Below are 26,040 nucleotides of genomic sequence, written 5' to 3' on the forward strand. Positions count from 1 at the left end.
CTCTGCGCTCATCTTGTCTTCACATCAGCGTCTTGATAGTATAAAAACTAGCCTTCAACGACAGTGAAAGCAAAGGATGTAGTGTGTGCACCACTGACACGTGTGCCTTAACCACAGCTACACAGGAGGCCTGGGGGGGGGGGGGGGCTGTTACTGTACCTAGGAATTGAGATCAGCACCGACAATGAAAATCTACTCTCTTAAAGGGAGTTGGGGGCGTTTGTAAGGTCTCTGAGACTTTCTCCAAGCCAGCGTGAAGGTCCAGCAGGGCTGCGCTGGAAGAGAATTTCTTCCCTTGGTTTACACGACACTCGGCAACAGCATGCTCGCAGATGTGTGAGTTTGTAGGAAGGAATTTGTGGTGTTTGCCAGCCTCTGAAACTATTCTTGCCAGAGACAACTGCGGGTTTGTTTTCCCCCTTCTTCCTTCCTCAAGACAGGGTCTCACCGTGTAGGCAAGGATAGCCTTGAACTCACCATACACCTAGCTTACACTGCTCTGGATTCTTGATTCTCATGCCTCAGTTTCCAGTGCTGGAATTACAGGACTGAGCCACCACACCTAGCTACCATGGCTGATTTCAAGTTACCAACACAGCCACTTAACATGGAGTCAGCAAGTGACAACACTTGATGTAAAAGCATGGTTTTTCTATGCCTGCCCTTGCTCTGAATAATGACATGGAGACCTTTATACTTATTAAACGCTTCAGGTTTTTACTTATTAATACTTATTAATAGCTGGGCAGATACTCAGCTACTCTAACCTGATAATACTGGCCTGGCCTACTTCCCAGCCATGTGGCCTGTCACCTCCCATCTTAGCCTCCATCCAGGCACCTCCTTCATCTATGTCCTGATGGCTGACTTTCCTCTCATACCCACCTGAAAGCCTCCCACCAGGTTCAGAAGTCTCTCCTTTTTCTCTCCTGCCCAGCTATTGGCTGTCCAGCTCTTTAACCAATCAGAAGGTGATGGAGAACAATGTTTACAGATTACTAAAACAGGAGATGCTTCATAATGACAATACTCAAGTCAGATCTCTGCTGCTGGCACACAAATCAGAATTTGAATACACAGCACAGAAAAACATCACTCTAGTAACTTGGCACTCCTGAGCTTGTAAGAGCTGACTGCAGTACAACACTGAGTAGGCTTTCCTAGCTAATGATCCTTCTAGTTATGAGGACCAAACACTATCTGAGCTTGTTTCTCAGGTGGAGTGCAAAAGCAGGCTAAACTGACATTTACAACTTTGAATACTTCCTCTGGGCTCAGTGTGTTCATCTATACACGAGACACGACAACATCCCCATCCAGGATCATTTGGGATAATGGGTAAAATGTTTTTCAACTGAAAAGCTATGCTGGAGCCAAGTGGTGGGGCATGTCTGTAATCCCACTCACTAGGGAGGCTAAGGCATGAAGATCAAAAGTTGAAAGCACACTGGGTGTGGTGGCCCTCTACTTAATCCCAACACTTAGGAGGCAGAGGTAAACAGATCTCTGTGAGTTCAAGACCAGCCTGGTTTATTGAGTTTCAGGACAGCCAGTGCTACATATAGACTCTTGTCTCAGAACAAACAAGAGTTCAAAGCAAGCCTGGGATACCTATCAAAAACCTGTTTCAAAATAAAGAATCATCCAGGCTGATGGCACATGCCTTTGACCCCAGCACTCTTAGGGCAGACAAACTCACAAGTGGATCCTTGTGAGTTTTGAGGCCAGTCTGCAAAGCATGTTCTAGGCCAGCTACAAAGTTGGAGACTGCCCCTAAAAGCAGCACCCTTCCACCGTCCTATTTCTACTGGTTATCACTGTGTCCATTTTAATCTCAGTACTTTGTAGCAAAAAGAAAGATTCCAGAAGGCCAGGAAATATTTTATTGACAACCAAGGGCACAGCCATAAGAGAGGGAAGCACACAGGACTGCAAACTAAAACCCAACAGCCAGCAAGGGCCATTTGGGCCAGGAACACTGCACTCTGGGGGCCTCACATTCTCCCACCAGTAGACACACAAGATTGGGCATCCGAGGGAGGGGGCAGTAGTTCTGGTGTCCCAGAGAGTGAGAGGATACGTGATGCTTCATTATGAGCGACAGGGAGAGGATGTAAAATGGAACCAAGGTTCATCATTGCCCGAGACCACCGCCTCCTCTAAGAGCCAACACCAGGTGGAGGACGGAACCACCTAGAATCTTGTAATCAGCTGCCGTCTTCTCATCATTCCTACAGAGGAAAAAAGCATTAAAAATACCATCTACAACACTCATCTGTAACCAGTATTTTGTGGATCTCTTTGGGAAATTGGATAAGAAAAATACACTTTACTTTTACTAACCTCTAACTGTAATTAGGATTTGATTTTGAACAAAGACAAAAAGACCCACAGTGTTAACAGTATGGTAACTTACACAATTGAAATTACGTATCTTTACATTACATTATGACTGCTTGCAGGTATCTTGAAAATTTAAAAAGAACAATAACGATGAAAAAAAGTTATCAGACCCATCATTAGACCTTACAATAAACTATTAATAAAGAGCTGGACACAGTGGTGATGACTATAATCCCAGCACTCAGGGAGGCAGAGGCAGATGGATCTCTGTGAGTTCGAGGCCAGACTGGTCTACAAACCGAGTCCAGGACAGCCAGGGCTACACAGAGAAACCCTGTCTCAAAAATTAATTAATTAATAAATAAAAAGATATCAATAAAGAGAGCTGAAAAGATAGCTTGGTAGTTAAAGCTCAAATCGCTCTTGCAGAGGACTGAGTTCAGATCCTGGTACCCACCCACTTCAGGGTGCTCACAATCTCCAAGGGGACCTGACAGCCCTGAATTCTGAGAGCACCTGCACTCAAGTATGTTTATATACTCAAGTGCATACATCTATAAACATATACATAACTGAACATAATTTTACAAATATATTAATAAAGCATATATTCTACACATTTGTTTCAATATTGGCTTTAGACCTAAAGGCAGGGACATCCTGAAGTAGTGGCAGGCCTGATGGCCCTCTAGCCTTGTCGCCTTTCCCTTTATTCATCCTCACACAAGACTGCTAAGCCCCCTTTCCATCCCAACTCTCACATCTGTTTGCCACTGTAGATGAGCCGCTGCTGTTGTGGGGGAATTCCCTCTTTCTCTTCCACACGCTCCTTGATTCGCTCCACCTTTGGAGAACAAGTGGTCAGAGGCTGCTTAGAATTATAGAAATATTAACAACAAGGGCTGTGTAGACAACATGAGAACAAAGGCCCCAAGGTCATAAGCACAAGCAAAGAAACAAAGAAGGGAGGTTAAACATGCTAAGCATACATCACCTTGTCTGTGGGTTCAATGTCAATCTCAATCTCCTTTCCAGTCAGCGTCTAAAACAGACAAAGATTTCATAAATCCCGCAGCTCAAAATCAACTTGTCTTCTGCGGTGGACTGAATGAGAATAGGCCATGTTTGAATACTTGGTCCATAGTTGGTGGAACTGTCTGGGAAGGATTAGGAGGTGTGGCCTTGTTGAAGGAGGTGTGTCACTGGGGGTTGAGAGGAGCTTTGAGGTTTCAAAAGCCCAAGCCATTCCCAGTCAGCTCTCTTTTGGCCTCATGCTTGTGGATTGAGACTTGAGCTTTTAGCTTCTGTTCCAGCACCATGCCTGCCTGCCTGTTGCCATGCTCCCTGCCATCATAGTCATGGACACCCTCTGAGACTGTAAGTCCCAAATTAAAAGCTTTCTTTTTATCATGGTGGTTTTTTTTTTTTTTTTTAACAATATAAAAGACATCTTATTCTTTTTATTATTTTTTTTTGGCTTTTCAAGACAGGGTTTCTCTGTATGGCCCTGGCTGCCCCAGAACTACTCTGTAGACCAGGCTGGCCTTGAACTCAGAGATTTGCCTGCCTTTGCCTCGAGAGTGTTAAGATTAAAGGGGTACATCCTACCAACACGACCTGGCAAGACATCTAAGTACATCTTATCTTGGTCTTCAGGATTCTCTCTTTTGAGAGATGTATATTATCAGCAAAACTACCTTGAATCAGAAAGCTTGCACCATAGCAGTGACATCAGGGAATGTAGGATTCTGTGAACCATTTGATTCCCTTAAAGCTGCAAGTCATCTTCTGATCTTCACCCCCTCTCAAAATCAGCAAGATTATCAGGGCTTCAGATGAGACAGCCACGACAAGTGATCTAAGTAAAGCTGTCCTTCAGGTAAGAACTTTATTTCAGGACAGAAATCACTTAGATAATGCAAAGAATTCGCAAGGACGCAAGAAATCACTGCCAGCTAGGTTTTTTATTTGTTTTTTAATGCTAGAGTTCAATATTATATTCTTTCCTATGTGTTCCAAAATTCTGTCTAAATCTTAAACTACAGCTCAAATTGCTTGATTTCCACAGGCTAAAGCCAGATAACAAAATATATTTGTGTACAAACTAGACACTTGTGTTTCATACAATATAATCTCTCATCCAGCCTGGCTCTTTTGTTTGCTTTGACTAGGCAGCCCACACTGGCCTGGAGCTCACCACATGTCTCCGGCTGACCTCAGATGTGTAATGCTCTTACTTAAATGCCCCCTAGCTAAGGGGACAACAGGTACAGGTGACCCTGACGGCTCCTGTACCTGCCCTTGCAGAAACAGCTGAAGAACTAGCAGTGACCCTGACCACAAAAGCCACATTGGCCTAGTTCAGGGGTGTTTTTTGCTTCAATTTTCCTTAATACCCTCCTTTATCCCTTCAAATTTCAAGGACTTTTAATACGATTTCCCAGCAAGATGTCTCAATGAGTGGAGGCACTTGTCACCACACCCAGTGACCTAAGTTCAATCCATGGGTTCCACATAGTAAGAGACAAGACCAGTTCCCACAAGTTGTCTTCTGACCTCCACATACTGATACAAATACACTCACAGACACACAACACATAAACGTAATTTTTAAATTTCTTCTCTATAATGCCTTTATCTATTGCAGTGAATGTCATTAACACTTTTAACACCAATAACCACCTTTTTTACTCAGGCTAACCTCAGATTCACAATGTAGCTCAGGCCAGCCTCAAACTTGAGATCCTCCTGTCTCTACTTTCCAAGTATTAGAAATAGAGGTGCGTTCTACTACCACTGATTTATTTTTTAAACCTTTATTTTTATTTTATGTGTATAGATGTTTTACCTGCATGTGTGTCTGTGCGCCACATGCATACAGTGCCTGTGGAGGCCAGAAGAGGGCATCAGGTCCCCTGGAACCATCATGAATGATTATGAGCTGTCATGTGAGTGCTGAGAATCAGAAGCTAGGTCTTTTGAAAGGGCAATCACTACTTTTAACTCCAGACTCTCCCACCACTAGATTTCCCAGCTGGGTATAGTGGCACACATCTATTATCCCAGCATTCCTGGATACTGAGGCCAGTCTTGCTGTCTTGCTAGGACACATAGCAAGATCCTATCTCAAAAGCACAACACTAAGGCTGGAGATGTAGCTCAGCCAGTAGAGTGATTGCCTATCATGCATGACAGCCTGGGTTTGATAAGAAACTGGATAAGCTTGGTACAACAGTGCAGACCTGTAATCTCAGCCCTTGGCGGATAGACACAGGAAGATAAAAAGTTCAAGATCATCCTTAGGTACACAGGTCAGGGTTAGTCTGAGATGGTATCTTGCCTTTTTGTTTTGTTTTGTTTTTCGAGGCAAGATTTATTTATGTAGCCTTGGTTGTCCTAGATTCAATTTGTAGAACTTAACAGAGATCTGCTTACCTCTGCCTCCCAGAGTGCTAGGATTACAGGCGTGTGTCTCCTCGCCTGGCTTGTTTGTTGGTGTTTTGAGAAAAGGTCTCACTATATAATCAAGGCAACTAGAAAGGTCAGCTACTACAGGATGGGAGGTAAAGTAACAGGCTCCCTGAAACACAATCTGACAGTTTGACAGCTCTTTGCCTGGAATTCCAGTACTCAGGAGGCAGAGGCAGGTGGATCTCTGTGAGTCTGAGGCCAGCCTGGTCTACAAAGTGGGTCCAGGACAGCCAAGACTACACAGAAACCCTGTCTCAAAAAACAAAAACAAACAAAAAAAAGAAAGAAAGAAAGAAAGAAAGAAAGAAAGAAAGAAAGAAAGAAAAAAAAGAAAACACTTGTCCACAAAAAAGACTCTTGTATTAAAAATGTGGGATGCACATTCCCCCTTCCTCAGGACTGTCATTATAGATATGAGCACCTAAGACCCATATATATACCTAAGACACAGATATCAACATTGATTCATAACAGTAACAAAATTACAGTTATGAATTAGCAACAAAAGCAATTGTATGGTTGGGGTCAGAAAACCTGAGGGACTGTATTAAAGGGTCACAGCCTTAGGACGGTTGAGAACCGCTGCATTAGAGGAAGCATGATTGTATGAAAACTTGCAGGTATCACAGAGAAAGTTAATAAAACCCCAGATGGGAATGGGCAAGAAAGTAAAGCAGAAATTGCTTTCATACAAAAAATAAGGACCTATATGGGCCTATAAAAAAAGAATTGACTCAAGAATTGTGTTTCAGATACCTGGCAGACTAACATGATTAACATTTGATCAAGATAATGAAAAAATAACTTATGATAGAAGACAACGCATTTTATTTTAGTGTCAGAGATTTTCGTGCAGAAATGGTCTGGGTGGTAGCTAGCATACACAATGCCCTACCTGGCTGGGCATGATGGTGCATGCCTGTGATCCCAGCACTCAGGGAGACAGAGGCAGGCAGATCTCTGTCTACAAAGCGAGTTCAGGACAATCAAGGCTACAGAGAGAAATCTTGTCTCAAAAGACCAAAAACAAATGAAAACAAAACCCCACAATGTCCTACCCTTCTTTCTTTCCTAATGTGACTGTTCTGTCTGCATGTGCACCTGCACGCCAGAAGATGGCACCAGATCCCCTTTTTATTGTGGTCATGATCCACAATGTGGTTGCTGGGAATTAAACTCAGGACCAGTGGAAGATCAGATAGTGCTCTTAACTGCTGAGTCACCACACCAGCCCCATCTCTACCCTATTTCAAACAAAACAAAACCAGAAAGGAATAAATTGTGAAGGAGAAAGTAGTAGAGAAAGATAGGCAAGAAATCAGCAATATAGAGAAGCAGCTGAAAAGCAATTTTAAAAGACCACTATTAGAAGCTGAAAATTTGGCCCGGTGTGCTAATCCCAGCACTCAAGGAGGCAGAGGCAGGTGGATCGGATGTGAGTTCAAGACCAGCCTGGTCTACAAAGCAAGTCCAGGACAGCCAAGGCTACACACACACACACACACACACACAAACCCGTCTCAAAACAAAACAAAACAAAACAAAACAAAACAAAAAACACCTTGCATGTCTCAAAATTTTAACAGGTAGCCACATTAGAAAATATGTAATGGGGCTGAAGAAAGTTAAGAGCACTTACTGCTCTTGCAAAGAACTCAGGTTCCATTCCCAACAATCACATGTTTCACAATCATTTGAAACTGTAGTTCCAGGGGATCCAACACCCTCTTCTGGCTTCATGGTGCACTAAACACACATAATACACCAACATACATGTAAATAAAACACCTATATAGATAAAATAAAGGTCTCCTCTCCCCAAAAGAGATGAACTAGTAACATACACATAAAATGAAAACCATCACAAAACAATACCTTTACCCACCAGTACACCCACCCTCTTTCATCCTGCAGAACATAAGCATAGATACTGACATTTAAAATTTTTAAGCTATTAATTTCTGTATTTTGTGGTGTTGAGAATCAAATGGAGATTTCACATATGCCTGGAAAGCAGTCTACCTCAGATCCGTGCTTCCCCCCACTCCCCTCCTTTCTTTTCCTTCCTTCCTAGTTTTTGCTTGTTCGAGCCAGGGTCTCTAGATGTAGCCCAGACTGGCCTCACCCTTCAGCCCCTCCAGCCCCGGCCTCCTGAGCACTGGAACTTCAGATATCACCCATCACTAATATTTTTATTATTGAACTGGTTGCAGAAGGCGGGGGGGACTATTTGGGAGGAGAAAAGAGGCCATTTGTGGGAGATAAAAGAGGAAAATGATGAAGGGTATTAGCAAAACACAAGGATACACATGCATTAAAAAAAAACTCTCAATGAGACCTATTACTGTATACACTAAAAACAATGAATAAATAAAACGATGTTTAAGACTCAAAGACCTAGTATTAACTCATAGATTACCAATGTTTGAAAAACTGTAATCAACCTGCTGGCTTCAACTCTTAATTAAAATAGTTTTCTGGAAGGACTGGAGAAGACAAGGTTAACAACACCTGACATATACAGTAACTGAAGACAGACTTACACAGCTATTAAAAGTTGAATTGTCAGATTTGCGTCTCTGTCTAAACGTACAACGATAAAAACAGCAGAAAGGACGGATGAGGGTTTAAAACTGATGAAGAACTAAGGGAGTTGAAGGAGACAGAGTACCAAAGAAGTGAGGCTGGTTTTTAATGTCCAGCTCTGACAGGAAAGTGCCAAGTGGTCACTCCTAGCTTCGCTACTGAACGATGGGTGAGGTGCTAACCTTGGCAACCACCAGCAAAAGCTCGTAGTCTAGCTGCTGAGTGGCCCTTACTTTCCCCAGACTAATCCTTCCGTGCTGTGCTTTGGAGGCAGCCCTTGTTAGGGTTTGGGGGAAGTATGCAACCTAGGCATGAAGAATGGGGGACAAAGCTTTTTCTGGGATGAGGAGCCAAGCCGCTGCCAGGCCTTTTTTTTATGACTGCAAGGGCGCGAATACAGTGAGACCAGGACACACGCAGCCTCCTTCTATGTCACAGCACAGACCTGGCAGGGAAGTAGGGAAGGCAAACACCCGAGATCTTCAGGCAGGACAGGCCTCTACCGCTCCAAGCCTCCCGGGGTCCCTCTAGTTCCCATCACGCCTCGCGCAGGGGCCCGAGGGTGTCAGCCCTCTTAAGTTCAGGAAAGGCAAGGTTTCCCTACCCGCCTCTCCCCTAAGTTGCAGCGGCCGACCCAGCACTACTGAGTCTTGGCAAGCCTGGAAACGCTCCCACCTTCACTTTAATTAGCATCTTCTTCCCAGGTTGGGGCTGCAGGCGGCTAGAGTGCTGATTCTCCCGCTGTGGTCGCCGCTGCCACTTCCCAGCACGCCACGGCGAGGGACACTTCTGCTTCCGGGTCACTCTCCGGATCCACCCTCTCTTCTTTCCAACTCCGTTCCCGAAAGGCTAGGGAATGCCCTCGTGTTTCGTGTCAGTGGCGTTGTAGAGAAAAAGCAAGCCGGCTTAGGAACAGCACAGACGACGCCCTGAGGCCTCGCGCGTACCCAGAGAGCTGGGGTTAGCGGCGAGCTGGAGTAGAAGAAACTACTTTTCCCATCATGCCAGGAGGCAGCTCCGCCCTTTGCATCTTAGGAGATGTAGTCCTCCTGCCGCTCGCACCCAACGGCAACCTCAGTGTGTGGACTCTGTTACCCAGAAGGCCTTGCACAGCGCCCGAAGCTGGAATTTCTTGGGTAGTCGGACTTGCAATTAGCGGAACTTGTTGGTGGTGCCCTGAAGGCTCATCGAGGCTGCACGCGGCTAGTTGCTAAGCAAAAGAATCTTTGGTCAACTGCCACCTGAATCAAAGCAACAGGAAGTGAGTACCCCTATGCCGGAAGCGGGTTGAAATCTCTTTTCTCCTCCCTTAGTCAGCTTCTTATTCTAAATTGCCCTTTTCGGGGGAGGGAAAAGGAAGACTTGACGGTTAAGGAAAGCCCCTTTAGAGATCATAATCTCTTCCCAGTTCTTCCTAATAATCATACCTGGGATTGATGTATTAGGGTAATCCAGACACTGAATGGCCCCAGCGAGACTTCAAGGACCACACCCTAACCTCACTACGAAATTTAAGCGTGATAGGTGGCCCGTGTCCTAGGTCATCAAGACAGTAAGGCCCACAGTGGACTTGGTTCAGATAGTCTTACTTCCCAGTTTTATAACCTTTCAATTTTTTTATCCAACTCCAGCCCTGCATTATGCCTCATATTGACAATGACGTGAAACTAGACTTCAAGGATGTCCTGTTGAGGCCCAAACGCAGCACCCTTAAGTCTCGAAGCGAGGTGAGCCAGCTTCCTTGCTTTTTTTGACCTCAAACTACTAATGAAGCAGGACTAAGAAAGTTGCCCGTTTCTAATGTGGTAAGACTTTCTGGACGGATGAAATACTTAATATCCTGTTAATGCTTACAGGTAGATCTCACAAGGTCCTTTTCATTCCGGAACTCAAAGCAGACGTACAGTGGCATCCCCATCATCGCTGCCAACATGGATACAGTGGGCACTTTTGAAATGGCTAAGGTTCTCTGTAAGGTGAGACCAACTTGATGCCCCTACCAAATGTTCTCCCAATTGGCTGCAGAGGCTTTGCATCTAGACTCCCATTCTCTGGCAATTAACAGAACGTTGGGTTTTCTCTTTTTTCCATTACCGAGGACCCTTTGATCAGTTCAAAGATACATCTGAATTATATTCTTTTTTTTCTTTTTTCGGGGACACGGCTTTTCTGTGTAGCCTTGGCTGTCCTGGACTTGTTTTGTAGGCCAGGCTGGACTCCACAAGTGCTGGGATTACAGGCTTGTGCCACTACCTCTGGCTTAGTAACATTCTAAATTAGATTTTCACTTTCTGATTTATAGCTTCCATCCCATAAGTTATATACCTTACCAAATTCTCTCAGAGCCCACTCAGGTCAACCCAATCACATGCATCTTTTGAGTCAGTCATTTTGAACATTAAGCACTCATCGTTTAGTTCGGGAACTAAATACTGTTTTGAGTATTTACATTTTCCTACCTGAAATAGCATAAAGGGGTATATTAGTTTTCTTGTATGCCTATGATTCTTTTAATTTTCCCTTCTTTAAGTCCTAGATTCCTGGGAATTTCTGCAAGCTACCTCAAATGGAATTTTTTTCCTTAAATACAGGTTGTTCCTTTTGAAAATGGAAGACACTGTTCCTGCCAGTAATATTACTTGCCTCTATGCATGTAGCTGAGAAGGTAGATAGTTGCCTTGGCGCTTTTGAGAACATAATGTACTTTATTAGTTAACCCATGTAGCCCTACTTGATTGGTTCTATTTCTGGCTGTTAGCCTTAAACACTTTGATTTTTCTGTTTTTTGTGGAATGTTGTGCTTTCTCTGGGATTGGTAATTATGGAGTTTTATTACTTTATCCCTGTGGCTATTTATTAATTGTCCAGGAATCCTGCAGATACCTCACCTGCCTTCTCTGACAGACAGATTTGGGGAATGGCAGGTCTGTTAAAAGACATGCTGTAACATGTGAACCTTACTGAGGATTGGATTGCAATACTGTGGACAAGTGCTAAAGAAACCAAATTTTAGGAAATAAAGCCTAGTCTCAAGAATTGATTTAAAAAAAAAAGTTAGATACAGGGCTAGAGAGATGGCCTAGTGGTTTAGATCATTGAATGCTCTTCCAGACGACCTGTGTTCAATTCCCAGCCCCAACATGGCAGTTCACAACTGTAACTCTAAGATCTGACACCTTCATATAGACATACATGTGTGAAGCAGGCAAAATACCAATGCACATAAACAAAAATAAATTTAAAAAAAAATCAGATACAAGCAAACTTAGACTTGGCATGTATTGGGTGCTGTGTTTATTAGGCCAACATATCTCCAAGACCCACTGACCATCTAGAGCTTGTTTATAAATACATTGACAGTTGAATTTTACTGAGAAAGCAGAATACTGGCTTTTATGCATAGAACTTCCTTTTGCTGGCTGATCCTTGGGTTTCTTCTCACTTGCAAGATTTGTGCTGTTGACAACTATTGACTCTTTGGTTGCATGTCTGTGTTCAGAAAACAAAAACACTAGCATTGTCTCCTGAACGCCTTTCTCAGAGTATTGGGATATTGTTTGCAATTTCATGAGCCAGAGGTTTTTAAGCCTGGTAAGTCATTTCATTGATTGGTTTTTCTTCCGAGAGGCTTCTCTGTGTAGCCCTGGCTGTTGTGGAACTTTGCTTTGTAGGCCAGGCTGCCCTTGAACTTAAGAGGTCAGCTTGTCTCTGCCTCCTTAGTGCTGGGATTAAAGGCCTGTGTGCCACCATGGCCTGGGAGTTATTGTCTTTTTGAAGTTGCCTACGATAGAGGGCACTGATCTTTGCATTTGCATGTTTATGTTCCTAACATGAAAATCTGTTCTTTTCCAGCAAGGAATGGTGGGTATAGTATTTTTTTCTTACGTTTTGTTGTTGTTGTTTTTGTTGTTGTTCCTCTAGTCTTAAGCCTTTAACTTTGTGTGTCTAGACTTGTTGGACCTACTGCCAACAAGTAACCAGAAGAGAGAAAAACATAGATTTTAGTACTGCATCACCTTAGAGCTAAACATAGACACTCCATGTAACCTCTTTGTAGTTCTTCCATGTTCGCTACCTGTTTTATTGTAACAGAAGCACGTTCCTGTCACTGTTTAGTTTGTGGGCAATGAATGTGCTAGTAAGTTAAATCCAACCCAGAACACGGTGCTTCGGCAGGAATACTGGACAAGTTCCTAATGCAGGATAAGGGCTGTACAGCGATGTGCAGGATGAGGAGTGGCTGAGTCAGCTCAATCATCAACTTTCTTACACTACTTTTCTCTCGAATGCATCATTTCTCTCTCAGACAGCATAAAGATTTATGTAGAGTCTAATAGTTTTTGTCCTTTTTGATGGTTTTCTTCTCCCCAGTTCTCCCTTTTCACTGCCATCCATAAGCACTACAGCACCCATCAGTGGCAAGAGTTTGCTAGCCAGAATCCTGACTGTCTAGAGGTAAGTCTGAGCCCAACCTGCTCCCTGATCACTTTTCCAGAAATCCTTTTTTCTTAGATATCAACCCCCACCTTTAGTCCCTCTTGGCCACTTACTAGGTCACTTCTGATACAATGTTCTGATACAATGTCTAATGATCTTTTTCCACAGTATCTAGCTGCCAGCTCAGGTACAGGCTCTGCTGACTTCGAGCAGCTGGAACAAATCTTGGAAGCCATTCCCCAAATAAAATATATATGCCTGGATGTGGCTAATGGCTACTCGGAACATTTTGTTGAATTTGTAAAGGATGTACGGAAGCGTTTCCCCCAACACACCATCATGGTATGTTTCTATTTTTTGTTTTGTTGTGACAAGGTTTTTCTATATCTCTAGCTGCCCTAGAACTTACTCTGTGGACCAGGTTGGCCTCAAACTAAGATATCTGCCTGCCTCTGCCTCCCAAGTGCTGGAATTAAAGGCTTGTGCACCACCACAATCTGCTAGGTATGTTTCCATTATGCTATTGCTGATACTTTTGTCTCCTACTCTCTCCTGACATTCCATTTTGTTGTATCAGTTCAAGGCCAGTCTGGAGATTCTGTCTTAAACAACAACAAAAATTATCACATAAAACCATGTTTTATTGCTTAGAAGGTTATTAGAGACAAACCACAAGGCTTCATTTTCTTCACAGCACTGAAGGGGGGATGTTCACACTGTCCATGAAGAGTTGGGCAGGGAGATGTTTTAGCCCACATTTCAATCTGTCCTTTTTTTTATTTTTTCTGAAGGCACAAAGCTTCAGGACTGGGCAGTAGTCACCTGGTAGTGAAAGGGCGCTGTCAGATCTGAGTAGTGTTTCTCTGACTCACCAATTGCCACTTTATGTCTTGTGGACACCTTGCTACCTTAAAGGTCATTCTGGACCTTTTTTTGTTTGTTTTAACCCTAGTTCAATGACAACAATGGCCAGTCCCCTTACCTTCTACACTAAGTGGAAGTATGTACGTAGGGGTGAGGGGAAGAATGACTGGGAATCTAGGTCCTTTGAAGTTGGCGGATGGTCCCATAGAGGGGCTCTAGGTACCCATTATCTGTAATAAGGTCATAGTCAAGGCATGTATTATATGAGAGCACAAAGGCTGCTATCCACTGCTGACCCTAATGATTCTATTTTGATTATTGTCTCAGGCAGGAAATGTGGTAACAGGAGAGATGGTAGAAGAGCTAATCCTCTCTGGGGCTGACATCATCAAAGTGGGAATTGGTCCTGGTAAGCTGGTTCCTTGGGGTCGTATCTAACCCTTTGGTGGCAACAATCAATAGCACACTTCACTCCTGTTGCTCTCTTCCCAGGCTCTGTTTGTACAACTCGCAAGAAAACTGGAGTCGGCTACCCACAGCTCAGTGCAGTGATGGAGTGTGCAGACGCTGCTCATGGCCTCAAAGGCCATATAATTTCAGTAAGACTCAAGGGCTGGGGAGGGTTTGAGGCTGCCTAGCAGCTGTGTTTTCTGCAGTGTGTGGCTCTGGTACAGTCCCGGTCAGGACTTGAGTTCTTATCAATTTTGACATGGGCAGTTGAGAAGTCTTGAGAACTCCAAGCTATCTCTCAGTTTCTTTCTTTATAGGATGGAGGCTGCAGCTGTCCTGGGGATGTGGCAAAGGCTTTTGGTAAGGAGACTGGGAGAGCATGAAAAGAGGATCCTATAGAGAAGATAAGTCAACTCTAAGGGCCTAGAGCCAGGCTAGAAGCAGCTCAGGAAGCCATCCAGACTCCTAATATAATGCAGCGACCCTGAAACCTCAGGTGTTACCTGGGACAAGCTAGCAGAGAAGTCCTGAGATTTTGACTCTCCCAAGGGTGAGCCAGGGCCACCCATAATATCCCCTAGATTGCTGGACAATGTAATACAGATTTCTGCGCCTTACCTCCCACCTACAAAATCACCCTGAGGAACAGAACTACAAATCATTTTTCTGTTTCCCAGATGATCCTTAAAATTGGAGATTATTCTCTTGGGTCAAAGTCATACTTGGGAAGAGTAAAATGAAATCACCAGAAGACAGGAAAAGCAGAAGCCAGTCAGCGAATTTCCAGGTCTTTAAAAATCTTGAGGAAGTCAGTCGCACTGGGGAACAGAGGCCAGGGCAGAGCAACCCCAAGGAAGTATGGATCAGCTATGCAAACAGACCCAAGAAGATGCTGACTTGCTTATAAGTATGAAACTTATATGAGTTGTTTCTGAAGGTGCCTATATGGGTACCTTGGCCAGATGCACCTTTTCCAACCTCTCAATTTCGGCAGGAGCAGGGGCTGACTTTGTGATGCTAGGTGGCATGCTGGCTGGGCACAGTGAGTCAGGTGGTGAACTCATTGAGAGGGATGGCAAGAAATACAAGCTCTTCTATGGAATGAGTTCTGAAATGGCCATGAAGAAGTATTCAGGAGGCGTGGCTGAGTATAGGTATGTACAGAACAGAGGGCTAGCACCTGAGTATTCTTGGTGAATGTGACTCTATGGAAGATGGTGTCATTCCTCCTGGGTAATGTAGGGTATCATTCTCGAGAGAAAAAAGGGTGAGGGGGTTATAAATGAGAGACAGAGTCATTGGGCTTAAAGTGACTGAATTCTGAACAAGTAGCTAATAAAAGCTTTTCTTTTCCAAGAGCCTCAGAGGGAAAAACAGTAGAAGTTCCCTTTAAAGGGGATGTGGAACATACTATTCGTGACATCCTAGGAGGCATCCGGTCTACATGCACATACGTAGGGGCTGCTAAACTGAAGGAATTAAGCCGGAGAACTACTTTTATCCGAGTCACCCAGCAAGTGAATCCAATCTTCAGCGATTCCCGATAGACCTAAGAGGTCTACTTTCCTGAGCTAGCAACTTGGCCACTGGAGCCTCCCAGAAGGGCTTCTCACCCATCCCTGCTACTGTGGCTGTGTTACTTAATTTGGTTCCTATCCTCTTACTCCTGAGTGCTCCTGCAGTCACATATGCTTCTGTATCTGCACACACAAAATGCTAACGGCACTCAATGGAAAGGGGCAAGGAAGAAGATGTGATCGACAAATGGGAATCTGGGGATAGCACCCGGAAGATTAGAAGGAAAAGATTCTGATTGATACATAAATGCTATCCTTGATCTGGAAGAGAAGGCTTTTGAAATCATGTAAATCAGCTTCATTAAATGAGATTATCAGATACCTAAACAACTTAGAAGTTCTTAAATATTTGAAATACCTTAATAAAGATAGATCCTATTGATGGTAAAAAGATGCTGGGATTTCTGCACAGGTTGGCATCTAGACGCTCCTCCTGGGCAAAGATGGGATTAACCCTGATCCAGTGTGATCAAGAACAATGAATGTTATTCTCCCAAAGCACCTATGCCAGCCCAAGGTAACTTGGTAGCATGAAAATTTACAAGGTATACTCTGGCATTAAGGAATGTCATTAGAGTAACATTAAGAACAATTTCCCTTCCAGGCTCTCTCAACCCTGATAACCCTTCTAGACAAATCTGAACAACCCTTTACAAAGAAGTAAATGTGAAAAGGGCCTCAACCAGCTCTGGAGAGGCCAGAGGCCAGTCAGGTCTCTGAGGAATGACCTACGCAGACTACAGCAGTCTCACTTCCCCTTCTCCCCAGCAAGACAGTGTAGCAATTCAAAGTTTTAATTTTCAAGAGTTACACAGCTTTTAGCAATATCGCCATGCACAACTCAGGTCTGGGTTTTCTCATTTCTGCATGCAAAACTGTGGGGGTAGATGGACTGAGCACAGACATTTGCCAAAACTGCTTATGTAAACAGAAGGAATAGGCAATGCACTATGGGATATAGTCAGTAAACATGGGGATAAAGGTGTCATACTTTGTCTTCTGATAGTTTCTCAGAGACTCCTATAGAGAAGAAAGCATAATTCCTATAATTGGAAACACTGAACATGGATTTCTGCCTTGCTCTACCCATCCTGTGTCAGCTTTCTGCCTCTTCCTACTCACCTTTCCTTCCTTCTGGTTATTTTCTTCCTCATCAGAGTCCAAAACCAAGTCCCCTATGGTAATAACAGAGCCACATAGGAATGGGCTCTGCACTGCAGGAGAGAAGCCACAATTAAAACCAGTCTTTTAAGCCAGCTGAGATGGACACACCTGTAATCCCAGCACCCAGGGAGGCAGAGGCAGGTGAAGCTCTGTGAGTTCAAGGCAAGCCTGGTCTACAAAGTGAGTTCCAGGACAGCCAAGGCTAACAGAGAAACTATGTTGAAAAACAAAATAAGAAGATAAAGGAAGAAACAGAAGAATCAAAACAGCAACAAAAACCCCACACTAAACCTACTCTTTTAGGTGAACACAGGCCCTGAAGAGTCCCAAAGAAAGGCTGTCTGGTCCAGTTCTGACAGCCTGCTTACCTGGTTTCTTGACTCTAGGACATGATGAGAGTCTTAGAGGATCCACATAGCAACTCACACAGTTCCTGAGGTGGAAACATGGGAAGGGTAAGGGTGAAGAAGGGAAGTGGGCAAGGAATGTGTTCCTAAGCAAGGAGAAGGAATTCTTACTCCTTTTGCTCTGCAGCAGGCGAGTCAGGTGGGCTGTCCTCTAGCGCCCTTTTCCCCAGGGTTTGAGATGGACTTTTAGACTTCCCAGTGCACACTGCTTCTGTACCCGCAGAGCTTGCTTTGTCCATTCCATGCTCTTCCCTGCTTTTAGGGTTAGCTATGTCTTGGGCTGGTAAGCCCATGTTCCTAAAGGGGAACAGCATGACCGTGGGACGCTCTTTCTGGCTTCCCTTTGCAGATGTCCACTGTGACCGGAATTTCCGCTTTCCCAGAGGGGCCAGATTAAAGCGGTATCCAGGTAAATGTTCTGGGTGCTCCTGTGATGCTGCTCGGTGAAAGTCAAGCTTAGCTTTAGGCGGAGGACTGGGGAGTGGTTTGGTTTGCTGAGGAAGACTCTGTTCCATGGGTTCTGTCAGATTCACTGAGTCAGAAGCACCCCTCTCTAAAAGACAAAATGAGATGCGCTATAAAATCAGAGACAGGTTAATTCAGTCAGCTTTTGTGTCTCAGGTCCACATAACTTCTAATCGGCTGACTCCACACTAAACACCTTCAAATTGCTAGTTACCTCAGATGGTTCTTTTACCTGGAAATGGCCATCCCATGTCCATACCATACTGGCGCAAAGCAACGGAAGAAGTGATTAAACAGCCAGGCTGAATCCAACTTAGAGCATCCTGGAGCTGTGGGCAAGGTGACAGTTATGAAGGTCGTTATTCTCGGTAAAGCCACCCCACGCTCTGCCCTCAAAGTGTTTTCTCTCCACAACCTCCTGTGCTTTGACGGCAGGCAGTGCTCTTTCCAGCTGACACAAGTATTCAAAGAACAGCTTTTCCATGGCAACCAGAAAGGGTTCCCCATAGTCTTGTTGGAGTTCCTAGATGTGGCAAAGAGAAGCAGGTCAGGTGAGTTTCAGAAAAGCCAGGAATCACACAACATCCTACAAACCAATCCCTCTCACCCGCAGGCTCCAGGTCAAGTCGTCAGGGTCCTCTGACAGCTGCTGCACAAGCAGGCAAAAATTTTTCTGTGCCTCCAAAACCTTCCTATCTTGCTTTGTCTGTTGAGGGTATGGAAGACAGAAAAATTAGGGGAAACGGGTATCACCAGGACCCAGGCGTAACGGGTGCATCACGCCTAATGAGTTTGGCCTGTCCGAGGGATTACTCACAGCTGTAGGTTCCACTGGTCTGCACTCTTTGAAATGATAGTTGAGGGCATTCAGGACCTGTGCCCAGGGTCGCTCCTGCAGGATCAACTCCACCACCACCTGCACGGTAATGAACTCAAGAATTCCTGCCCTTCTCCAACCGGGCTTAGTCCCAACCAGTCGGCCTTCCTCAGGTCCTCGCATCCCGCCCCTTCAGATTCTACTCTTTCCAGTACCTTGGCCTTTAGGCCCATACACAGGCGTTCATGATGCCGGAAGCAAACCAAGCCGGGGGCGGCAGCACGCAAGGACTGCAGAAACTCTACCACTCTCGGGAAGTGCTCCACGCGGCGCCGGCGGACGACCAGCCAGCTGGCTGCAGCGGCGAAGCGCAGGGACGCGGGCCCCAGCCTTGGAGGTGTGGCCATGGCCCTCGGGCGCCCTCTCCCCCGCGCCCCTTTCGCTCGGCCCCGGCTCCCCGGCCGGCCGCGCAGGCGGAGCTGCGGCTCTCCCGCCTGCACCGGAAGGTCGGCGGACTGGCTCGGACCCGGCCGGGGAGCCGCAGGAATTCTGAAGCCTCCTCACAAGCGATGACCCTCCCGTACGGAACCCGCGCAGAGCGCTGAGCTGGAAACGCCGCCGCTGCGCGCAACGCCGGGCTGCGTCACTTCCGACAGAGCGCGGGCCCTCCCCGCCCCGGCCGCCAGCCGCTTCCAGGAAGTCTTCTGTCGTTCCTCTCGCGGAGCGGAAGAGGGCGCTCGCTTTCAGAACAAACCCAGACGGGGCCCGGCTGTCGCTCCGCCGTCCTGCCCTGACTCGCGGGCGCCCAAACAGGAAAACGCAGCTTAAAATATCACGTCGTTAGCCAGGGGTTCCCTGGACGGTAGGATTACAGTCGCTCTGTGCTTTTCTGGGCCATGTCTTTGCTGTTTCGTGTTTAGAATAGTTAAAGTTTCCTTCTCCAAGTTACTTTTGAGTCTTTTAGTGAATTGACTGTTAACTTGTCTGTCTCCCAGTCATACCTGGTGCCTCTTAAAGCCATCCCAGGGGACAGAACCCGACGCATTGTGTATACACTGTTGCTTTGTTGATTGAACTAATTGCCTGCCTTGCCCACCTTCCAGGCATTTCATGAAACCTGCCCATTCTTCGGGTGGATTTTTCCGTTCCCAGACCCAAGGCTCACACTTTGCCTCCATCCTCTAGATCAGTCGTCCGAACCTTTCCAGACCTAGTACCAAAGTACCTCATTGGATGTTGAAGTTGTAGTTGATCTTGTTCATTATTTTCTGTCATTTTTATGCAAATCTGAATTTCTGACGTATATCTTTTTTTTTTTTTTTTTTTTTTTTTTTGGTTTTTCGAGACAGCGTTTCTCCGTGTAATAGCCCTGACTGTCCAGGACTCACTTTGTAGACCAGGCTGGTCTCGAACTCACGAAGATCTGCCTGCCTCTGCCTCCGTTAAAGGCATGGGCCATCATGCCCGGCCTTTTTCATTTTTTCTAAAGAATTTTCTCAGGGGTATGGTGGTGCACACCTTTCAATCCCAGCACGAGGGAGATGAGGGCAGGCAGATTGCTAGGAGTTCAGAAGACTAGCTTATGCTAATAGCAAGACAGTCGTCCCCCCCCCCACCCCGACCCCCATCCCTCAGAATTCCAACATCTTGCAGGCAGCTCTACTAGTGACAGATTTCCTTAATTTTTGTTTCAGAAAGTATTTCGTTTTTGGATGGTAGTTTCCGCTGAATACAATTGTAGATTCGTGGGCTGAGAAGTTAACTTCCTTTTAAAAATTAGTACATGGGAAAGCCAGAATAGGCTAGAGGTGGGTTTCCCTTATACAGGGGAGGAGGAGCTAGAGCTGGGATTAACTGGACTTTTAATGACCTGAGTTGGTAGATTCTGTATCTATTTATCTATCTATCTATCTATCTATCTATCTATCTATCTATCTATCTATCTTTTTTAAAAATAAGATTTATGTGTCTGAGTGCTTTGTTTACACGTGTGTATGGGCACTAAGTGTGAGCCCAGCATATGCAGAAGTCAGCAGAGGGTGTGTGATCTCCTGAACTGGAATTACAAATGGCTGAGACACCACTGTGCAGAAAACTGAACCCTAGTGTTCTGGAAAAGGCCCCATTGCTCTTAACCGCTGAACAATCTCACTCCAGCCGCAGAGATAGTTTCTTTGGAGAGCAGGCCTCATTAAGAGTAGAATGAAGCCTAAAGCCAGAGATGATGACACACACCTTTAGTTCCAGCACTCAGGGGGCAGAAGCAGGCAGATCAAGGCCAGCCTGGTCTACAAAGGGAGTTCCAGGAAAGCCAGAAGCCCCGTCTCCAAAACCAAACAACAAAAACAAAAGAGTAGAAAGAAGCTGTGAGTGATGGTGTATACCTCTAGAACCGCTACGTCAGAGGCAAAGGCAGGCAAATTTCTGTGAGTTGCAGGCCCTCCTGATCTACATAGGGAGTTCCAGGCTGCATCCTGAGACCCTGCCTCAAAAATAAATAAACAAAAAGAAAAAAGAAAGAATGGGATATATTTCAAAATGCTATTTTTCTTCTCTCCTTGCCAAGAAGCCCAGGGGAATTTCCTCTAGTTTTCATTGCTGGAGAAGCTTCCGGAGGCAAAGCTCTGAAAGTAGAGCCTCCTAGAAACGGACCCAGTTATAAATGAGATTATAACTCAGACTTACTTACATGAAGCGCCCAGCTATTTGTCCCTTGTATTTTACGTGTTCCAGCACAGTCCTGGTGTGGTTTTCACAGAAGTCCTACTCTTGGTACTAAGAAGTTGTGATTCTATGTCTTCCTGCTTGTCTCTCCAGTTGGGGAGAGCAGTTTGCCTTGTACTCACACGCTTTCTTTCTTTCTTTCTTTCTTTCTTTCTTTCTTTCTTTCTTTCTTTCTTTCTTTCTTTTTTCTTTTCCCTTCCTTCCTTCCTTCCTTCCTTCCTTCCTTCCTTCCTTCCTTCCTTCCTTCCTTCCTTCCTTCCTTCCTTCCTTCCTTCCTTTCTTTCTTTCTTTCTTTCTTTCTTTCTTTCTTTCTTTCTTTCTTGATAAGGTCTCACTCTGTAGCTCAAGTTATCCAGGAACTCCCCTTGTAGTCGAGGCTGGCCTTGAATTTGTCAGTTTTCCCACCTCAGTCTCCTGGGCATTTTGACTACAGGTGTGTTTGTGTGTGTGTGTGCGTGTGTGTGTGTGTGTGTGTATGTTTCTTCTGTGTTGGGTACATGCGTGAACATGCCATGGAGTCTGTGGCGGTCAAGCCACCTTTAGTAATTGGTTCTCTCCTTTCTCCTGTGGGCTCTAGGAATTAAACTCAGCTCCTCAGTCCTGCGTGGCGAGCACTTTACCTACTGAGCTGTCTCCAGCCTTCAGTGTTTTTCCTCTTGTGAAGATGTTTGCTGCACACTGTATGGCTCAGGGATTGACCTGGTAGGGGCAGGCAGTGATGAAATGAAGAAAGGACAGAAACACCGACACCAGTTCAGAAAAGCTGGAATCTGGTCGGCAGCATGCTCTGATGGAGTCGCACCAACAAGAGCAGCAACTCAGAAGCCCAGTGTGTTTCTTCCATGAATCCAGAAGGCCGGCTTATTTATTGTATACAGCTGAACAAAAGACGAGTGTAGCAAATCTCCATCGAGCTCTCTCTCTGGGAGCGGTCTCGTTCTGCAGTCATCCCAGGGGAGGGTGCTCAGCTTTCACACTGGACCAGGGGAGGTCTGTGTCAGTTCCTTGAGCTGTGCCATTCCCATGAGTCTGAGGTGTAGTCCTGCTCATGCAAGCAATACACATTCACTCGCGACTTCAGCTGCTCCCACAGCAACTTCTAAGTTGCTTCCACTATGAACTGAAAGCCAGGTCGTCTTCCCTGTTAGATCTGCGCCCCCTCCTGGGCACTATGCAGTGTGCACGCCATCTTTCTTCACGGCACTGTGAGCCACACATCCTGGCCAGTGCCCTCAACTCTGTCTTCCTCCTCTTCAAATCTAACTCATCACCAGTCAGTTCTACAGCCAGCAAGCCCACCCTTTTCCGTTGCTTCTTCTATTTCAGGTTTGCTGTCTTTCGCCCTGAGGTGACGACACTCTACATTCGGCCCAACCACTCTTCCATTTTTTTTTTTCTCCCAGTTTCTTTACCATGTTGGTTTCATCAAAATCTGCTGAACTGAAAAACTGATCACATAAACTTAACTAAAAGGTCCTCTTTACATTGGAAAAAAAAGGCCAGCCAAGCATGGTGGTCTGTGGTCTGTAATTCCAGCACTTTGAGCTTCAGGGTGACATGCTATCCCTCTCAAAATGACAAAAAATAAAAATAAAAGCCAAAATCCCTAAAAATATGACAAGATAATTTTTGCAGTGCTGGAGATTGGACCCAGGGCCTCGTGACGCATGCTGCACCAGCGTTCTACCACAGAGAAGAGTCTGGAAAAAAGAACTTTGAATGACCTGGTCCTCGAGCTTAGTCTTTGTCTCAGCACTAATCATGTGCCTGCATGCCAATCTTCACCACACTGCATTTCCAAATTTACGGTGTTCTCACGTCTCTTTACACATGCTGGGTGATTCCTCTGTCCTCTGCTTCTAGTGTTGCCTCCTCCCTGCTTTTTGTCACACATGCCGTGAAAGTACTCTACCGTTTTGGTACACCTCTGGCCTGTTTTGAAAACTGCCTCCATGTAGCCCTCTTGGTCAGACAAGGAAGGTAAGACTTCCCTAGGCTTCTTAGCGCCCTGTGCATCTCTTCACCATCGTGGCTAGTCAGTCCTTGTCGTGTAGAGCTCTTTTCATGAGGTTGGTAAGCCGGCTCAGTGATGGGACAGTGCTTGGGACAGAGCCTGGCTTGTAGCAGGAGCCCCACACACATCTGAGTCATCCTTCGTTGCTCCAGTCCATCATATAAAAACCTCTCAGTAGTTGGGGGCTGGAGAGATGGCTCAGTGACTAAGCACTTAAAGCTTGGACTATGATGCACAGATCGGGAAAGGAGAATTTGCTAATAACCCAGTCATACAGCGAATGCAGAGGACCCAGGTTTGGTTCCCAGCACCCACATGGGGTGGCTCACAACCATCTGTAACTCCAGTTCCAGGGAACCCAGTGCCCTCTCTGGTCTCTAAGGGCCCCAGGCATGCGCACACATGGTACAGGTACATACATGTAGGCAAAGCATTCATACACTAAAAATAATCTCAGAATATGCACATAACCATTCATCATCCCGTATACTTTATTGTTTATCTTCTGAGATAGGGTCTTTAGGTTGTCCAGGCTTGGCTGGAACTTGCTATGTATCCTTGGCAACCTCAAACTTGAAATCTGCTTGCCTCTGCCTGCCAAATGTTAGGATTACAGGCATGTGCCACCATACATCCAATCTGAATGCTTTCATTTTTCTTTACAATTCTCTATTTGTGAGTATGTGTGAGGGTCATGTACATACGTGAAGGTCAGAGGACAACTTGCAGGTGTCAGTTCTCTCCTTCCACCATAGGAGGGTCTGGGGATCAAACTCAGTTATTAGGCTTGGCAGTAAGTGCCTTATCTACCATCTTGCTGGCCTTTCTGGATATTTTGGAACATTTCAAGAGTACTTAGCATTGGAAAAAAGCATCAGAAAACGAGTCTATTACTTTTTAAAAAATTAGTTGCTAAAAAAAAAAAAAGCTGGGCACTGTGGTGCACACCTGTAACCCCAGCCCTCAGGGAGGCAGAGGCAGGCGGATCTCTGTGAGTTCGAGGCCAGCCTGCCTACAAAGGACAGCCAATGCCACACAGAGAAACCCTGTCTCAAAAAACCAAACCAAACCCAAAAAACAAACCCATGTATCACTATGTAGCCCTGCCTGAGTTAGCCTCCTGTTTCTACTTCTGGAGCGCTGGGTTTAAAGGACTGCACCACCACACCCAGCTACACCAATTACTTTTAGAGTAAGCTTGCCCTTAGGTCTCAAAGCCAGGGCAAACAGCTAACTGAGGTGCCTATTTTACATATCAAAGTGGACCTAGCAGCCAGGTTCTCCCAGCACCCTCAGTCCCTACCAGTTACAGGGTAGGACTGGCATATTCCAACCACTACCCTGAACTTTCCAGCCCAGGGGCTGGGCTGCCCTCCCTCCAGTGGCTCTCCCCTATATAATTCAGCCATTTTGGCTACATTGACCCTTTTTACCAATTTGCCTTCCTGGCCTTTTGGTCAAGTGGTCTCCTGCGTCTCCCTTCTCTTCACCCTTCTCCTCGCATGGCCCAGCTCATGTTCACTCTGGACTCTCCCAGATGGCTCTGCCTCTGGCTGTGTTCTCCCTCATATCTACAATAAATGTTTTCCTCCACCATACCAAGGGGCAGTCTTGTCCTATTTTTTTTTATTTCTTTTTTTCCCAATCACTTACAAGTTGAAAGAATATGAAAAGCCTGATGCCAATGAATACATAACATTCTATGAAAAACACATGAGGGCTGGAGAGATGGCTCAGTGGCTGAGAGCACTTGTTGCTTTAGCAGAGGACAGATGTTCAGTTCTCAGCACCACGTGGTGGTTCATAGCTCTAGAGCATATGACAACCTCTTCTGACCTCCACGGGTACCAGACGCATACATGGTGCGTACACACACATGCAGAAAACACACGCATACATAAATCTAAAAGAAAAAGATAACAGCATTTGAGCCACATGTGTGAGCTTTTAAACAGCACTTGGGGGACTGGGTCAGGAGGATTGCAAGTTTGAGGCTTGGACTATGAAGGGGGGATTGTGAAAAGAGAATCTGAGACCAAGCCAGTTATACAGAGAATCGGATATATATTGTGAGCTACAGAGAAAAAGCACAAAAGGAGCTAAGAAGCATAGATGTACTTTTTAAATGGAGTGGGAAGGAGGGCCCCACCAATGTGGATCAGGCAAGACTAAAAAGGGGTGAAGGAGGAAGCCATTGAGGTGTTTGGGGAAGGCGTCTCCAGTAGAGGATGAAGTCACACAGAGTCCCTGAAACAGAAGCACAGCCAAAGGGTGAAGGCCAGACAAGGACCTGGCCTTCTCCATGTGGTAGAGGAGAAGATGCTGGCTAAAGTCACAGGTCATAAGAGCCAGGCTTTGAGGGAAGCTAGGTTTGGAGTGGAGGGTTGGCGTGATCATTCATGTTCTGGTGGTGGGTGAGCAATGAGCAAAGAAAGGGCAAGTGGGGAGAATAACCAGGAAGCTCAATGCAGTGATCCAGGGAAAGAATCTCTGAAGGAATCTCTGGTGGATGGTAGCTGCAGAGGCAGTGGGAACAATCAGCTTCAGAGCGTACATGTGTAAAGAAAGAGAGATCAGATTTACCCGCAAACTGCTTGTGGGATGCAGGAGAATGGAAAGAATCAAGGGTAACTTCAAGAGTTCAAGTGCAGGCTAGAGAGATGGCTCAGTGCTTAAGAGCACTGTCTGTTCTTCTACAGGTCCTGAGTTCAATTCCCAGTC

General features: G+C 45.4%; 3 protein-coding genes across 10 annotated transcripts; 1 reads left to right on the top strand and 2 right to left on the bottom strand.

The window, feature by feature from the left end:
- Positions 1-1,869: 1,869 nt before the first annotated feature.
- Positions 1,870-9,371, bottom strand: Nedd8 (NEDD8 ubiquitin like modifier). 2 transcript variants are annotated; one of them, XM_055616290.1, is made up of 4 exons: positions 9,076-9,371; positions 3,338-3,385; positions 3,105-3,187; positions 1,870-2,231 (listed from the first exon to the last, which is right to left on the bottom strand). In XM_055616290.1, exons 1-4 carry the CDS (start codon positions 9,091-9,093, stop codon positions 2,135-2,137), a joined length of 246 nt encoding a protein of 81 aa, XP_055472265.1. In that variant the 5' UTR covers positions 9,094-9,371; the 3' UTR covers positions 1,870-2,134. The 2 variants fall into 2 exon arrangements, with proteins under 2 accessions (XP_055472265.1, XP_055472258.1); XM_055616283.1 differs by lacking the exon at positions 9,076-9,371 and adding an exon at positions 7,454-7,495.
- Positions 9,372-9,508: 137 nt separating this feature from the next.
- Gmpr2 (guanosine monophosphate reductase 2) lies at positions 9,509-16,057 on the top strand. 2 transcript variants are annotated; one of them, XM_055616378.1, is made up of 10 exons: positions 9,509-9,661; positions 10,032-10,127; positions 10,257-10,376; positions 12,772-12,855; positions 13,006-13,179; positions 14,029-14,110; positions 14,194-14,300; positions 14,469-14,511; positions 15,152-15,305; positions 15,509-16,057. In XM_055616378.1, the coding sequence occupies exons 2-10, from the start codon at positions 10,041-10,043 to the stop codon at positions 15,696-15,698; spliced, it is 1,041 nt and encodes a 346-aa protein (XP_055472353.1). In that variant the 5' UTR covers positions 9,509-9,661; positions 10,032-10,040; the 3' UTR covers positions 15,699-16,057. The 2 variants fall into 2 exon arrangements, with proteins under 2 accessions (XP_055472353.1, XP_055472343.1); XM_055616368.1 differs by having other exon boundaries at positions 9,510-9,661; positions 15,146-15,305.
- On the bottom strand, positions 13,458-19,205 carry Tinf2 (TERF1 interacting nuclear factor 2). Of its 6 annotated transcripts, none has more exons than XM_055616313.1 (10): positions 18,797-19,205; positions 18,582-18,680; positions 18,372-18,470; positions 18,180-18,287; positions 17,997-18,093; positions 17,411-17,852; positions 17,261-17,325; positions 16,851-16,942; positions 16,087-16,161; positions 13,458-13,659 (listed from the first exon to the last, which is right to left on the bottom strand). In XM_055616313.1, exons 1-10 carry the CDS (start codon positions 18,986-18,988, stop codon positions 13,639-13,641), a joined length of 1,290 nt encoding a protein of 429 aa, XP_055472288.1. In that variant the 5' UTR covers positions 18,989-19,205; the 3' UTR covers positions 13,458-13,638. The 6 variants fall into 6 exon arrangements, with proteins under 6 accessions (XP_055472288.1, XP_055472320.1, XP_055472279.1 ...); XM_055616304.1 differs by lacking the exon at positions 13,458-13,659 and adding an exon at positions 15,240-15,402; XM_055616345.1 differs by lacking the exon at positions 16,087-16,161.
- Positions 19,206-26,040: the final 6,835 nt, after the last annotated feature.

The sequence above is a fragment of the Psammomys obesus genome, unplaced genomic scaffold (genome assembly GCF_907164565.1).
Source record: "Psammomys obesus unplaced genomic scaffold, mPsaObe1.curated_primary_1811, whole genome shotgun sequence".
Classification (NCBI taxonomy): domain Eukaryota; kingdom Metazoa; phylum Chordata; class Mammalia; order Rodentia; family Muridae; genus Psammomys; species Psammomys obesus.

Excerpts from the sequence above, each read along its gene's own strand:
- Nedd8 (XM_055616283.1), bottom strand. The coding sequence starts at position 7,480 with ATGGAACCTGAGTTCTTTGCAAGAGCA. Across the intron at positions 3,188-3,337 it reads ACATTGAACCCACAGACAAG|GTGGAGCGAATCAAGGAGCG; the intron begins GTGATGTATGCT and ends TGTTCTCCAAAG. Across the intron at positions 2,232-3,104 it reads ATCTACAGTGGCAAACAGAT|GAATGATGAGAAGACGGCAG; the intron begins GTGAGAGTTGGG and ends TTTCCTCTGTAG.
- Gmpr2 (XM_055616368.1), top strand. The coding sequence starts at position 10,041 with ATGCCTCATATTGACAATGACGTGAAACTAGACTTCAAGGATGTCCTG. Across the intron at positions 10,128-10,256 it reads CCCTTAAGTCTCGAAGCGAG|GTAGATCTCACAAGGTCCTT; the intron begins GTGAGCCAGCTT and ends TAATGCTTACAG. Across the intron at positions 14,301-14,468 it reads TCAAAGGCCATATAATTTCA|GATGGAGGCTGCAGCTGTCC; the intron begins GTAAGACTCAAG and ends CTTTCTTTATAG.
- Tinf2 (XM_055616304.1), bottom strand. The coding sequence starts at position 18,988 with ATGGCCACACCTCCAAGGCTGGGGCCCGCGTCCCTGCGCTTCGCCGCT. Across the intron at positions 17,853-17,996 it reads CATGGGATGGCCATTTCCAG|AGAGGGGTGCTTCTGACTCA; the intron begins GTAAAAGAACCA and ends TTTGTCTTTTAG. Across the intron at positions 15,403-16,086 it reads TAGGATCTATCTTTATTAAG|AATGATACCCTACATTACCC; the intron begins GTATTTCAAATA and ends TTTTCTCTCGAG.